The sequence below is a fragment of the Physella acuta genome, unplaced genomic scaffold, assembly GCF_028476545.2.
Source record: "Physella acuta isolate Inbredline_101_S28 unplaced genomic scaffold, ASM2847654v3 ptg000012l, whole genome shotgun sequence".
NCBI classification, from domain to species: domain Eukaryota; kingdom Metazoa; phylum Mollusca; class Gastropoda; family Physidae; genus Physella; species Physella acuta.
Genome location: NW_026731532.1, coordinates 876,563 through 891,102, shown reverse-complemented (window position 1 = coordinate 891,102; position 14,540 = coordinate 876,563). Strand labels below are relative to the sequence as shown.

Below are 14,540 nucleotides of genomic sequence, written 5' to 3'. Positions count from 1 at the left end.
GATTTTATTAATTCAGATAGTTTAATTTATTTAACATACTTATAAAATTTAAATACACACACACACACACACACACACACACACACATATATATATATATATATATATATATATATATATATATATATATATATATATATATATATATATATATATATATATATATATATATATATATATATAGAGCCTATTTATATATAAGCAACCTTTCTTTTTATTTCGATCAGTCGGTGCTATTTCTAGGAAAACGTCCTTAAATATGTATACGAAGACTGTATATATATATATATATATATATATATATATATATATATATATATATATATATATATATAAATATAAATATAAATTTATATATATATATATATATATATATATATATATATATATATATATATATATATATATATATGGGTGGGAGGCCTTTTTTTAGTTCCGCCACTGATTCTAAACTGTGTTACGATAAAAACGGCGAACAGCTAATAGCGCACATTTTTCTTTGCCTATTAAAGAACTATTAAATCATGCGATGCATTTTTAAAAATCTGTTTCTGGCCGGCTGTCTGAACCAAGTATAGAGTGTGGTGGGGGGGGGCATTGTTGTGCGAAGGTCATCTAACAAAACTTAGTCCGCCTCAGGTGTAACATCAAACGCTAACGGAACAAAAGAAAACGTTTTGCCAACATTAGTGGTTCAGTGCGGTTTGTGTCATTCTACAGCACATTACACGACAAGGGGGGAGAAGAGTGTTATTATTGAACTGACAGGTTAGGCCGTTACTTTTTGGGTAACAGTGAAGGAAGCTATGCTAAGGTCAGTGATACCTACACTCTAATTGTAGAATACAGTCATTGCAACATGTTATACATGCATTCTACAATACCTGTATCTTGCTATATATGTAACCTAAAATATTAATAGCCTGCAATACCTGTAACCTGGTATATCTGTATTCTAATATACCTGTAACCTGGTATATCTGTATTATGATATACCTGTAACCTGGTATATCTGTATTCTGATATACCTGTAACCTGGTATATCTGTATTCTAATATACCTGTAACCTGGTATATCTGTATTCTGATATACCTGTAACCTGGTATATCTGTATTCTGATATACCTGTAACCTGGTATATCTGTGACCTGCTAAACTTGTAATCTGCTAAACCTGTAACCTATTTGGTGTAATACACGTTAACACGCAATATTGTTTAACTGAGTTGTGGGAAATTCAATCCAACATTACATTTAAAACGAAGAAGATGAAGAAGAAATTATTATTATTATTATACTGTGCTATATTAATATATACCCACAATTGTAATTCAGAGTTAGAGAAAATGAAAACAAGAAAACATCTTCTTAGTATAAACTGTACCACAATAGTTTGGCGAAACGATTGTAAAAAATTATAATGGGCTGTTTGGGCCCATCATCTAAGTAAAGAGAAAAGCCTTGTACATGGGCAACACCTGGCTCTTCTCAGCGTAGGCCGGGCTTTGTGTTTGGATTTTTAATGTGCAATCATCCATTGGTCTATTAGACAATGGAGCCATACGACAAAGCAACTAGTGATCTGGAAAGTCATAGAGACGTTATCGTGAAAACGAAGCCTGAACTGTGGAGCGAAATTATAGAGCCGCCCTAATCGGGTCCGGTGGGGAAGAGTAAATGCAGCTTTTTGTTCCTCAGGTATTTCCAACTTTATGATTAAGCCAAGTTAACAAATGATGACTTTCGTTGAAAAGGCCTAGGTAATATTACTAATGTTTGAACTTCTTAAAATTTATCATTACATCTTTTAATTTTTACAAAGGACTTTAATTATTGGCTAGTAGTTCCACATCTGATTTTTTAAAAAGTGTCTTGAGCTGTTCAGGGTTATCAATATTATTAAAACACCAATTAATTTTTTACAAAAATATAATCGCCACGAAACAGAACATCAATGTCCTTCGGCCCGAGTTGCCCAGCCCTCAACACGTGTGTCGTGTAGCCAAATTTGTCAGCGAACTCTCAATATTATTAAAACACCAATTAATTTTTTACAAAAATATAATCGCCACGAAACTGGACATCAATGTCCTTCGGCCTGAGCTGCCCGGCACTCAACACGTGTGTCGTGTAGCCAAACTTGTCAGCGAACTCTCCAATTTCTTTGGCCGCTTGCTCCGTCTTCCCGCTCCACTCCATCTGTATGACTTTCACGTCAAGGGAAGAAAAAAATTCCTTCCCACAAGCCAGTGCGTGGTGCTCCGATGTTTCGATGTCCATCTTGACGTAGACAGACTTAGACTTGACCAGAGGAATCAGGTCGTCCAGACAAATTGACTGGACAATGTCGCCGGCGGTTGAGTTCTCAACAACAGCTGTCCCTCCTATATTTCCTCTAAAACGAAACGAAATGTAATTTCTTCATGTTTGTATTTGATGTATTCATCAATAAAACGGATTAGCATAAAGCTAAATAATACGATACTCAAAACAAAGATTTATCATTAAATATTGTTTAAAAATAAAAAATAAATGATCATGCGTTGCTTCACCCCCTAACCTATATAAATGAGTGTTCTTAATCGTTCCATACAAGTTTTCGACAATTCAAGTTTATTAACATATTGAAAATACAACTTTTTAAATACTATTATTTAACGCGAATTTATTTCCTCTGTGAGCAGCCGAAGTTGAATTTAACATAACATTTGAAATGTTATGTAGTGGCACTAAGACCAACTGCCGATACTTTACACATACAGTCAGTTACACTAGACTTAGAGAGCTAGGTGGATTCAAGGGCTAATTTCGGTCTTGAGTTCGTCAACCTAACTCAATACTTTATGGTTGTTTAATGAATAATCTACCATTAAAAACACTTAATATAGCACGGAGCTTCTAATAACATATATTTTGATTGAAAAATTAAATAGCCAAACTCACGAGTAAGTTTTAAAGCCCAGCTTCAAGCTGCGGTCCCTGTAGATGGCGTTCTTGACGACGGTAACCAGGTGCGACAAGTTGCTGAGCTTGAGCGAGTGCTGGAGCAGCTGGATGTTGCTGTCCAGGATGTCCACGGCCACAACGTGCCTGCCCAGGGACGCGGCCATCAGTGTGTACTCACCCACGTTGGCGCCGAGGTCCACAAGCTGCATGTTGGGGTGCTCCTGAGGAATAAAATAAACGAGCTGGTTCTTGTATTGGATAAAGAAAATCAACATAGCAGAGATCGATGTATGGGAGATAGCTAGTATAGTGCGGAAAACACAGGGAGCAGGACATTACACCACGTTAATTCTCCCCTGCCCCCTCCCGACATTCCCACCCCGTCATTACCCTCGGAGCATTTCCCCCCTTCCCCTTATGATAATAACCCCCCCCCCCCCCCGGGTAATTACCCATGGCTCAAAATTCTCACTCTACAAAATGAACAATATAAAATATATTATACATTTCTTAGAAGGAGATGGAGTTCTACTGTTCTTAATTGTAATGATCGGAAGGGATTTCCTCCAACATAACAACCTAAAATCTAGTTCAGTTTATTTTTAATCATAAACAGAGCGAATAAAGCTGATGTCTTTATTTCCTAATGCGTAGAACATATCTCTGCTCAAATAAAATACCCTACACCGCGGTCCAGAGGCGTAGAGACCCTTCCCGGCGCCCGGGGACAAACTTTCAATTTTCGATTTGCACCCCCCCCCCCCCTTCAAACTTTCGAGATTTGCAACCCCCCCCCCCCCCCTCAAACTTTTGATTTGCACTCCCCCCTCATATATTTTTTTATATTTCTAAAGCAAAAATGCAGCTAAAATAATATTTTAATCGGTTTTTCCAACCCATTTTGGCGCCCCCTAAGGTCTGCGGCCGGGGACATATGTGCCCCCCCCCCATTCGTTACGCCTCTGCCGCGGTCATGCCAAACAGTGACACCAGATTTAAGAAGTAAGTTTACGTCATTCTAAAAATCCAGTCCTTTCGTTTATCTACCATCGAGCAGATTTTAGAATCTTACTTAATATTACATGACAGTTTAGTGCAAGATTAGTGTAACTTATGACATATAAAAAGCTATTAATGGTATATCAATTTAACACGCATATAAGCGTGGTCGGGTATTACAATATACATAGATTATACAAGAACATACCCTCAAGACTTTCATCATGTACGTCATTAAATCATCCTCCCACAATCTGTTACCCTGAAAAGTTGAAACACAAAATCATTTGCATATTAATTTGTGTTAAGATTTGAATCAACTTGCATACACTTCAATCAATGCAAACATGGAAATGATGGTCTATAGGTGACTTAAATCTAATGCGTAGCGAATCTAGATACGAAGGTAACTATTTCGCAAATATATTCTTTCTATTCTGTTTTTCAAATGGAAAAAAAAAACGAGACAGTATTTTTTTCAACATTGAAAATACAAAGCCAGTCCTTTCCCATGTGTATAAATAATTCAAACCCATTTTGCAATGTTAAAGTTTACATAACTTAAGATACTCTCTTAATGTATGTCAACAGAGCGTTTAATCTTGAGCCATAAATCGACAGACACGCTTCCTTTGACATGGAGTCGTGTAACCGTGTTATTCCGCTGAGCAACACATTCAATATTTTAGGTGTCACGATCTCCATAATTTGAGACCCACTCACCTGGATAGCACCGGATATCCACACGTCCTCTTTAGCGTCGTGAGTGCAGATGGTGACCCCAGGTGGAGCTTTAGCTAAATGGACGCAGTTTTGTGGCCTTGGGAGGGATTCATTCGGAAAGGACGGCACCACGTTTACGATAGGCTTAACCTTGACCTCTTGAACTTTGACCTCTTGAGCTTTAGCCTCTTGTACATTAAGTCGTTTCCACAGCGTCTGCACTGTTTCATTAAAACTCTGAACTTGAGCTCTGAGGAGCTTAATCTGGGTCAAGGTCTCAGGGTTTTCCTCGGCGTGTCGGGCATAGGTCTTCTCGAGTACAACGGGGTTTTTGTGCAGGTCTAGGTGGCTTGGCGTAAAGGAGAGCGGCCTGTTGGGTTGGGTTTTTCCAACGTAGACGTAAATCTGATGATACAAAATTTTAATTTAAAAAAAAATGACAACCCAGAAACCATTATTACACACATGTCTAACTGAACAAATATCAGACTATCTTGTTGGTATTTAAAAAGAAGCGGGTTTGATCTTCCTGAACTTTCTCATATAATAAAATAAGTTCTTTGTATACGTAAAAAGTTAGAAAAAAAAAACGGTCCGGTAGAAGTGATCTTTTTTTAGCAATACTTTACTAGAATTTAAGTTCAGACAAATGTCTTTTCGGGAAAACTATCTTTGGTCAAGTTTCCTCTGACACTCATCTTTTATAAGCTGCATTTATCTAAATGTTTCAATAAATAGATTTCAAATGTATACTAAGTGGAGTATAATAGAAACTATTTTGTTATTAACTGATAAAACGATTAAAATGTTTGACATCATTTCAAAATAACGTAGGTCTGAATATAAGTATTGTCATATATTTTCTAGACATAGACACAATCTAGACACAGACAATACTGTACAACGACATAGACTATGGAATAGGCTCCAGAAGATAGCGACTAACACATAAGATAGACTCCCTGTATCACATATTACATATGTACGCTGCATCTGGCCACAAATCAATAAAGATTATAACTCGATAATAAACAAATCGACAGAAGAGTCTTCAATCAATAGTTTTATGAAATATTTTACTACCTTACTCTGAGCTATCAAAACGTAATTCATCAACGATATCCATTAAGATTGATTTATTTTTGTGTGTTGATGGTAAGGTCCTTTATCAGAACACGTTCAACCAACAAACATTCTCCTGCCTAGACCAACGCTTCTGAGGGGTCACCCATTTATGACGTCCAAAAAAGTTGGGAGATGTGACGTCAGTTTAGGAGTTGAAATTGGGTTAAATCCTGAGCTATGTTTTATTGAATAGTTTAATATTTTAATAAAATTACCTAGAGATTTCTACCTAGATGTCCTGAGTGTGCCACACAGACAAAACAAGCATTTTAGGTTTTTCATAGACTAGATATGGTATTATTTTGTCATGATAGTTGTCTACGAATCTATGAAGATTGCGACTTGAAGCAAAAATATTAGACGTATCAATATTCGATTTATCCACCCAATTTATAATTTAAGTTATACTTAATTTAAAAAAAAAAACAATTAAAACAATAGTTTCTAAGTTTAAATGCAGCAAAACGTAAATCCTAATTCGAAGAATTTAACCTTTTCCTTATTGATTTCAAATATTGATTGAGTATGAGTGTAGGATATGGGCTATTGATGGCAGAGGCGTATCGACCCATTACGACCCTCGGGGCCAACAATCGATTTTGCGCCAACCCTTATTTTCCTTAAGTTTGTGAAAAAGCACCCCCCACCCCATACAATAGAAAGAAGTCAGGCGCTTTTTACCATAAAGTATTAATGTTTTTATTTTTCTGTCACACAATTAATGTAAAAACAGTTATGTAGCAGTCTATTCACTTAACTTCGACTGTGTATAATGCAGTAGTGCAGCTCAGAGTGTGCTTTTTTCTACCCCATTTGACACTCCCTCTAGGGTTGCGCCCTTGGCAACCGCCCCACCCACCCTCCCCTAGCTACGTATCTGAATGGCAGTCAGTACTCATATATCGACATAGGTATTTACAATAAAATAAACCTTTGGATCCTTAACTGGACTGAGGTAAATCCTCTTCAGCGTTTCTTCCAGACTTTTTTCTCCGGAGGGGGGGGGGGGGGACTTGAAATTTTCGGGAGGGGGGGGGGGGGGCGGTAGACTTTCTTTGGGGGGGGGCGGACACTGTTAAAAGTATATATTTTCTATATACATTTCATTTTGTTCGGGGGGGGGGCGGTAGACGTTCTTCGTGGGGGGGGGGGTCTCCGCCCTCCCGAAGAGATGCCTGATCCTCTTTGGACATTGATTAGAAGAACACGATGAAAATACTTTAACTCGCGATCATGTCGTATCAGCTTGATAAACATAGATTACATGATAAAGAAATATTTATAATTGTGATGTATTGTTAAAAAAATATTGATGAAAGTAACGATTAACAAATGGCTAATGATTTAAAGGACGACATCTTTTTACCTGACATGGACCACCAATGATGTTTATGAACTGGGAATCTTACATTGATTGATTTAACAAGCAGAATGTGTCAACAATTAAAGGCTGGCGTGAAAGTAAACATCTACACAAACACAGATACAAAAAAAAGTAAACATGCACGCTAATAAACAGACAGACATAAACAAACAATAACACGAACACGCTCATGTACATGTACACAGACCATGATCTTCTGCGGGAAATATTTGTAGACAAGCTTTTATTGACATATTTTCTAATACCACTTATGTTTATCATCTGAGGTTGTTGAGAAAAAACAATAAAATGTGTCATCATTACATTGTTTGACCCAAGACGCCAACAAAATACTGAGGTCAAGGTCAAGGTCTGGATCTGAGAGGTCTGGGTCTGGGTCTGGGTCTAGGTCTAGGTCTAGGTCTGTCTCATTTTCTCTCTCTCTCTCTCTCTCTCTCTCTCTCTCTCTCTCTCTTTCGCTCTCTCTCTCGCTCGCTCTAAAGGTATATACATATTTCTATTTTTAACGGGTGGGATCAGATTGCCCCCTGACCCAGTTTTCGGGCGCCTTGCTAGTAAAATTAAAAAAAAACACAGTTACTTTACCTGATATAGTCCAAAGACAGCCACAATGGCGAGCAAAAGGAATTTTGTTCCAGTCTCTATTCTAGGCATGACACCTGTCAAAGGAAGCAGAACAAAAACACGCGTTACAAGTTTAGCAGTAGGGCGTTGCATGAGATTTTAAACTTCGTGTTAGTTTAAGGAGAAGAAGCATACGGCGTGACAGGGTGGGAGAATTTATTATTAACTTCAAAATTACCGAACACGATCCCCGGGCAGATGGGGGCTGTTGCCTGTGGGCAGCAAGGGATCTAGGGTGGGGAAAAACAACCCACAATCATAAAACTACTGCTGTATTGCAAATTATTTTCCGGTAGACTAAAATAGTAGGCCCTAAAAAAGTTTATATTAATCCAATCCATTTTTCCCACGTTTTCTTTAACTTGCTTTCGTCTCTGTCTTTCCAATCAAATCTTGCGATCGAAATTTCTGGCACTTCCCAGTTAGCTAGCGCGCTGAAATTTTCAAGGAAGCTTTGTTTTGGATGACAATAGAATATTCAATTGTTATTATTACTAAATTGATCCATGGAAACATTTTATTTGAGCATTTTAGACCGCTATATAATCTATATATATAATTCTCCTCTGCGAGCCGTTAGAAAACAATCTGCAAGCGCCTCCTTACAGTCCCCTCTCTTTCTCTCTATCACTATCACTACCACCCACATGGTCTGCTGAGCTGTGGTCACGTTAATGTTTACAAACCGTACAGCCAGGTTTAGTGACGGCTATTAGGGGCAGATAATTAAGTTTGAACCGACTTTAAACTTACAGGAGGTAACTAAGAGGAGGCTGCTTTCACGGGGGGGGGGGGGGGGATAGGGTCGGGGTTAGGGGAAAGGAGGGGGGTTAGTGTTTTAAAGCAAATATTTTCAGTGGCATCATTAGTACTGTCGAATTCACAAATTATGAATTGCTGAAAGTAGAAAATAAATCAACTAAATAGCGGCGTATGATACGCCGCGGGTCGGCTCGTTGTAGTAAAAACGTGGGGAAAAAGGGACATAACCCAGTAACTGTAATTTGTGTACAAACAACCGTAACAACTGGTGGCCAGTATGGGGGAGACGATATGGTCGAGTGGTTGGGCACACGATTGCTATCCTACTCGACACGGGTTCAAATCTATGTGTTCTAGTCAGTAACGTATTCACACAACGTGTTTTTTACGAGTTGTCTTTTTACGAGTTGTCTTTTTACGAGTTGTCTTCGTTTACCCAAAAAAAAGTGAAAAGATAAAATCGATAGCAAGATTTTAATGCAAACAAACAGACAAAGACTAAAAAGTAGAAAATAATAATCATTAAAAAAGTTTTTAAAAACCCACGTTTTCTGATTGAACTAAAAAGTAGAAAATAAATGCTATACATCACAATAATGCAAGCGATCACTCTACTATAAGCGATCAAAAACGTGGGGCGCCGTGATTTTCTTACAGTTTCTAATACTGTTGACTCTCTACAAGCTCCCTAATAAAAGTCAATAGTATTATCTAATCAATAGTAATATAACTTTTACTTCGGCGCCCCACGTTTTTCATCAGAGTGATCGCTTGCATTATTGTGATGTATAGCATTTATTTTCTACTTTTTAGTTCAATCAGAAAACGTGGGTTTTTTAAAACTTTTTAATGATTATTATTTCAATGTAATGAAAATAAGAAAATAAAAGAGATTTGCTTTCTTTAATGAAAGCTTTCGTCGCTAAACTTTGTCAGAGATCTCATAACAACCACATAGGATGCGATTAAAACAATTCACGTTGTAACCCGATTAGTAGCTTAAGTCTCATGAAGATAATTATCTGCGCCTTCTTAGCCCAGGCAAAATCACTCAGCCGTGAAAATAACAATTCACAGTCGACGAACAGCTGATTGAGTGATGGCTAGTATTTAATCTTATCATCTCCCCTTTTATTAAATTTAGTAATTTTTTTTAAAATTTAATTTAAAACGGAGAATAATGTACCTTAAAAGTTTAAACAAAATCGTTATATTAGAAGTTGGTCAAAATTAAGTTGCAAAATTTAACACTAAACACCAAAATTAAACTTAAAAAAAGAGATTGCGAACAAAGTAAAAAATTATAAAAACACGATGGTAGTAAATAGAAAGAAAAGCAATCTGGAGCCTGCTTCAACAGACAATATGGCGCATAACACGTTGCCATGTACAACTGCATTGTTTCGGAGATAACCGCTTTAATATTAAAAGTACGAACCAAGATGAAGTTTAAGATGACTTAAACTATAATAACTACATTTATTTACCTTTAAATTTATACCGAGTGAATCAGAAGTCCAGAAAACGCTATGCTAGAAATCCGTGTGTTAACAAACGGCCCCAATGATAAAACAATGTCTTCGTAATGTGTTAGTTGTTTGTCCCGTGTTGGTTGCTACGGTTCACGGAGTTTAACAATGTATGGTCCACAGCTGTTTGTCCCATTAAGACAGATGGCGGATTGACGCGGAAGAATATTCTTTTTAAATTAAAGTTTTGCTATTGGTGGATATTAGTTTGTTTGGGAAAAAAGTTAAATCATCTTTGAAATCAGCAATGCTTTAGTGGAACATTCAAGATTTGTTTATAATATTTAACGTGTAATTCGAAACGTATTGCTCCTGTATAACCAGCGTGTTGTATATAGAAAATACAAATAGTAGTCATTTAAAGAAAACCACGGACGAGACGATGAAATTTAAAAAATTCAAACCCTGAGCTATTCATATTTAAAATTCCCCGAGGATTAAAATGAAACTGTTACAATGATCGTTGACTAAATTGAATCAGGTGCGTCATAGCAAGGAGCGAGTAGTCGCCCATGGCTCCCCATGGGCACTATTCTGCCTAATTTCATTTTAAAGAATGCAATACACTAAGGATACGATTAAAGGATACGGTTAATCCCAACCAGATGCGCCTACCGGTGCTCTGGGGGTCGGGTGACCCGGAGCACCCAGGGATACATACGTTCCAAAGAGCACCTTACAATATGGACACGGTGGGCCACTACATTATGGACACGGTGGGCCACTACATTATGGACACGGTGGGCCACTACAATATGGACACGGTGGGCCACTACAATATGGACACGGCGGGCCACTACATTATGGACACGGTGGGCCATTACATTATGGACACGGTGGGCCACTACATTCGATGACTAAACCGAACCAAGGGGCGCACCCAGTGCCCCTTCGGTAAATAACCGGTGGCGGATGAGATCGCCCAGCGACGCCCCTGATACGTTTGTTCTACCTCACTATTACGGAAGGTGATTAACGTACACTGAAGGCGTTTAAACACCACGTTCAAATATTGCGTCAGCCTGCGGGAACGCGTGGGACGGGTACGCTATTATTAATATCAAAGAAAAGGTTCCAGTATATACGTAATCTCTTTTAAAATGTAATTCGCAAAGCTAGGGTTGATTTTCAAACAAATAAAGAAGATTCAATAACACTATAAAGATAAGGAGAAACCTACCAAATGGATTTAATCACACGACAAAAACGGAGAACCCGTCCAGATTGTCTACAGAAAGCAGAAACAAGTTAACCATATCTAACCCACAAACACCACTACTACAAGTTTTTTAATGACATTAAACAGCAGACAAAAATGGCGCCACGGTATGCTGTATTGAAGGCCGTATCGAACAATACCAAAGTCGATGATTGATTTTATTTTTACAACATTTGAAAACAAATGAACTAGGTCATAGTACATTAATACTTTATTGTGTTTTTTAAACGCTGCTTGTTTTAGTAAAGGACCGTGCGTGTATTATAATACACAAACATGTTTTAACTCATTTTACGCAATGTAACGTTTAAATACGGCCCTAAGATATAACATAACATTTCTATAACCATCCTCTCCTGTCTCCCACACATACAGACAATATATTATACATTGGTGATTTATAAAAATATGATATGTGAATTACTTCATGGAGAGAACTCCGGTCACAGTTTTAATATTAACAAATGTGGAGCTCTACAATGAACGAGATTCAAGAAAAGGTTTTGGTTAAGTTAAGGGATTTATTCAACCAGCATACATAGAAAAATTAACGAAAAGACATTTATCGCACGGTACTATTCAAAGCAACCATGTTCCTTAAACACTATATAACACATACATGACATCACATATATCACCCCTTATCCCATCCAATCCTTCTTTTTGTTATGTCTAACATCGACAAGTTTGCAAACTATGTGTCATACTGTTATGACTATTTTATATAATAGTAAAATTAAAAACATGTAAAGTACTGAAAAAAAATTCATAAAAAACGTTTTAATAACAAGCTTTTATGTAATGATGCACTAAAAAGTAGAAAATAAATTATAGACTACTATTTAAATAACTATAAAGAAAAGCGTGGGTCACTTTAGTATCTATTGGATACCTTTACTAATGTTAAGGAAGACACCCACGCTTTTCTTTATAGTTATTTAAATAGTAGTCTATAATTTATTTTCTACTTTTTAGTGCATCATTACATAAAAGCTTGTTATTAAAACGTTTTTTATGAATTTTTTTTTTAGTACTTTACATGTTTTATTTACAATAGAGTTACATGACTAAAAACCATTGCGCGCCTACTGAACATCACGTTCAGTAGGCGCGCAATGGTTTTTGAACGCAGCCATTACGTGATGGCGCAGCTATTGAAGGTGATGACGCGTGTGGTGTGGTTGGCTAGACATGCCTACTAATTCGGTCCAAATTTTAATTAATTCATAAAAAATTAATTAGGCATCCAATTAAGTCAAATTTAGTTTCAGATTGCATTGTCTTCATGTCTTGACCCACGTGCTAACTTTGAATCGTATCGGTCAAGTAGAACTGTCCGAATTTTCACTCCTGCGTTTCCGTCTAGACAGACAGACAGACTGTCGAGGAAGTGAGTTAAATAAAAGCTTGTAAAAATGGGAGCGTCGTGGTCGGATGATAGAGTGTATTACTGCTAACTCGATAGTTTCTTGTTCAGATTCAAAGAAATTCGACAATAAATTTAAAAAATTGTAAATGACACAAATCTAAAAAATTACAATATGACGTTAACTTTTATGCAATTATAACTTAAAAGATTTTTAATTGAAAAAACAATTTTAAAAAAGTACAGTAAAACAACAAACCGAATAACGTTCACGCACATCCAACTAAAAATGTAAAATATTTTAATTGAAAAACAAATCCTCTAAAGTTATCTCAACTACCGGGCATAATAAGACCGGCAAGAATGGAACAACGCTTCCTATCTTGTATCAGCGATCGACGTGACATAAAGACTGATTAACATACCCTTTTTATTCACCCCGGGCATGAAATAACACGTTTACAGAACAATGTAGAACTTTGTGGCATTGACGTCCTGATCGATCAACGTGTGGGTAGGCAAGACCTGGGTAACAACGATATGATTGGGGCAGGGGTACCTGCAGGCTACCATACCTGCAGCATAGTATAACTATAGCCTGTGGATACCTGTAGACTACCATACCTGCAGCATAGCATACCTGTAGTGTGTGGGTACCTGCAGACTGCCATACCTGCAGCATAGTATACCTGTAGCCTGTGGATACCTGCAGGCTACTATACCTGCAGCATAGTATACCTGTGGATACCTGCAGACTACCATACCTGCAGCATAGTATACATGTAGCCTGTGGATACCTGCAGATTACCATACCTGCAGCATAGTATACCTGTAGCCTGTGGATACCTGCACGGCTACCATACCTGCAGCATAGTATACGTGTAGCCTGTGGTAACCTGTAGACTACCTGCAGCATAGTATACGTGTAGCCTGTGGATACCTGCAGACTGCCATACCTGCAGCATAGTATACCTGTAACATGTGGATACCTGCAGGCTACCATACCTGCAGCATAGTATACCTGTAACATGTGGATACCTGCAGGCTACCATACCTGCAGCATAGTATACCTGTAACATGTGGATACCTGCAGGCTACCATACCTGCAGCATAGTATACCTGTGAACTTAATGTGAACTTAATGCTAGTCAGACGATGTACGAGTGGGCTGCTGTGGTGTTTTTATATGGGCTTCTTGGGTGTTTTTATGGCTTCTGTGTGAATTTTATATGGGCTTTAGTGTGAATTTTATACGGGCTTTAATGTGGATTTTATATGGGCTTGTGTGTGATTTTTATTTAGGTTTCTGTGTGGTTTTATACAATTATGCTTCTGACTGGGTTTTCTATGGGCTTCTGTGTATATTTATAGTGCTTTTAAGTGGTTTTTATATGGGCTCATATTTTATATGATGTCTTCTAATTATTTAACCAACAAACTTTTTAAAATCACACCAACTCAAAGGTCTATATCATATAACATTACTCTATACAGTGTCTAAAACACAATATAACACAATAAACCACCCCACCTCTAAGCTTCCCATTCTCTAGATATCTAATATCCCACATCCCCACAGTATTCGCCATACTTTAATTATTATTTTACACGATCTAAATGTCCCACTTTGTAGACAATCCTAAATGTTACGGATCTTATCGGGCTTCTCAACAATAACATAGTATCACGAAGACGATTTTTTAAAAGTAATAAAAAATAAAAGTTTAGTACTAAATCTACCCTAAAAAAATATAAAAAAAAAACATACAAAAGCACGTTCAGAAAAATTCAACTATACATTTCAACATTTTGTTTTACTGAAAATAAGAATCCTTCAAAGATTTCCCAAATGCCGAGATACCAAA

At 37.2% G+C, this 14,540-nt stretch overlaps 1 protein-coding gene across 2 annotated transcripts in view; it reads right to left on the bottom strand.

Moving 5' to 3' along the window:
* The window catches only part of LOC131935306 (uncharacterized), a 50,873-nt gene extending 40,728 nt beyond the window's left edge, over window positions 1-10,145 (bottom strand). Inside the window, exons 1-6 of one of the 2 annotated variants that reach the window (XM_059291699.1) lie at window positions 10,049-10,145; window positions 7,761-7,834; window positions 4,667-5,071; window positions 4,152-4,205; window positions 2,942-3,165; window positions 1,076-2,393 (exon numbers count right to left, since the gene is read on the bottom strand). In XM_059291699.1, coding sequence (XP_059147682.1) covers window positions 2,042-2,393; window positions 2,942-3,165; window positions 4,152-4,205; window positions 4,667-5,071; window positions 7,761-7,829 — 1,104 coding nt within the window. In that variant the 5' untranslated portion in view covers window positions 7,830-7,834; window positions 10,049-10,145 and the 3' untranslated portion in view covers window positions 1,076-2,041. Of the gene's footprint in view, window positions 1-1,075; window positions 2,394-2,941; window positions 3,166-4,151; window positions 4,206-4,666; window positions 5,072-7,760; window positions 7,835-10,048 lie in introns of those variants that run through there. The other variant, XM_059291695.1, reaches the window with a different exon arrangement.
* Window positions 10,146-14,540: the final 4,395 nt, after the last annotated feature.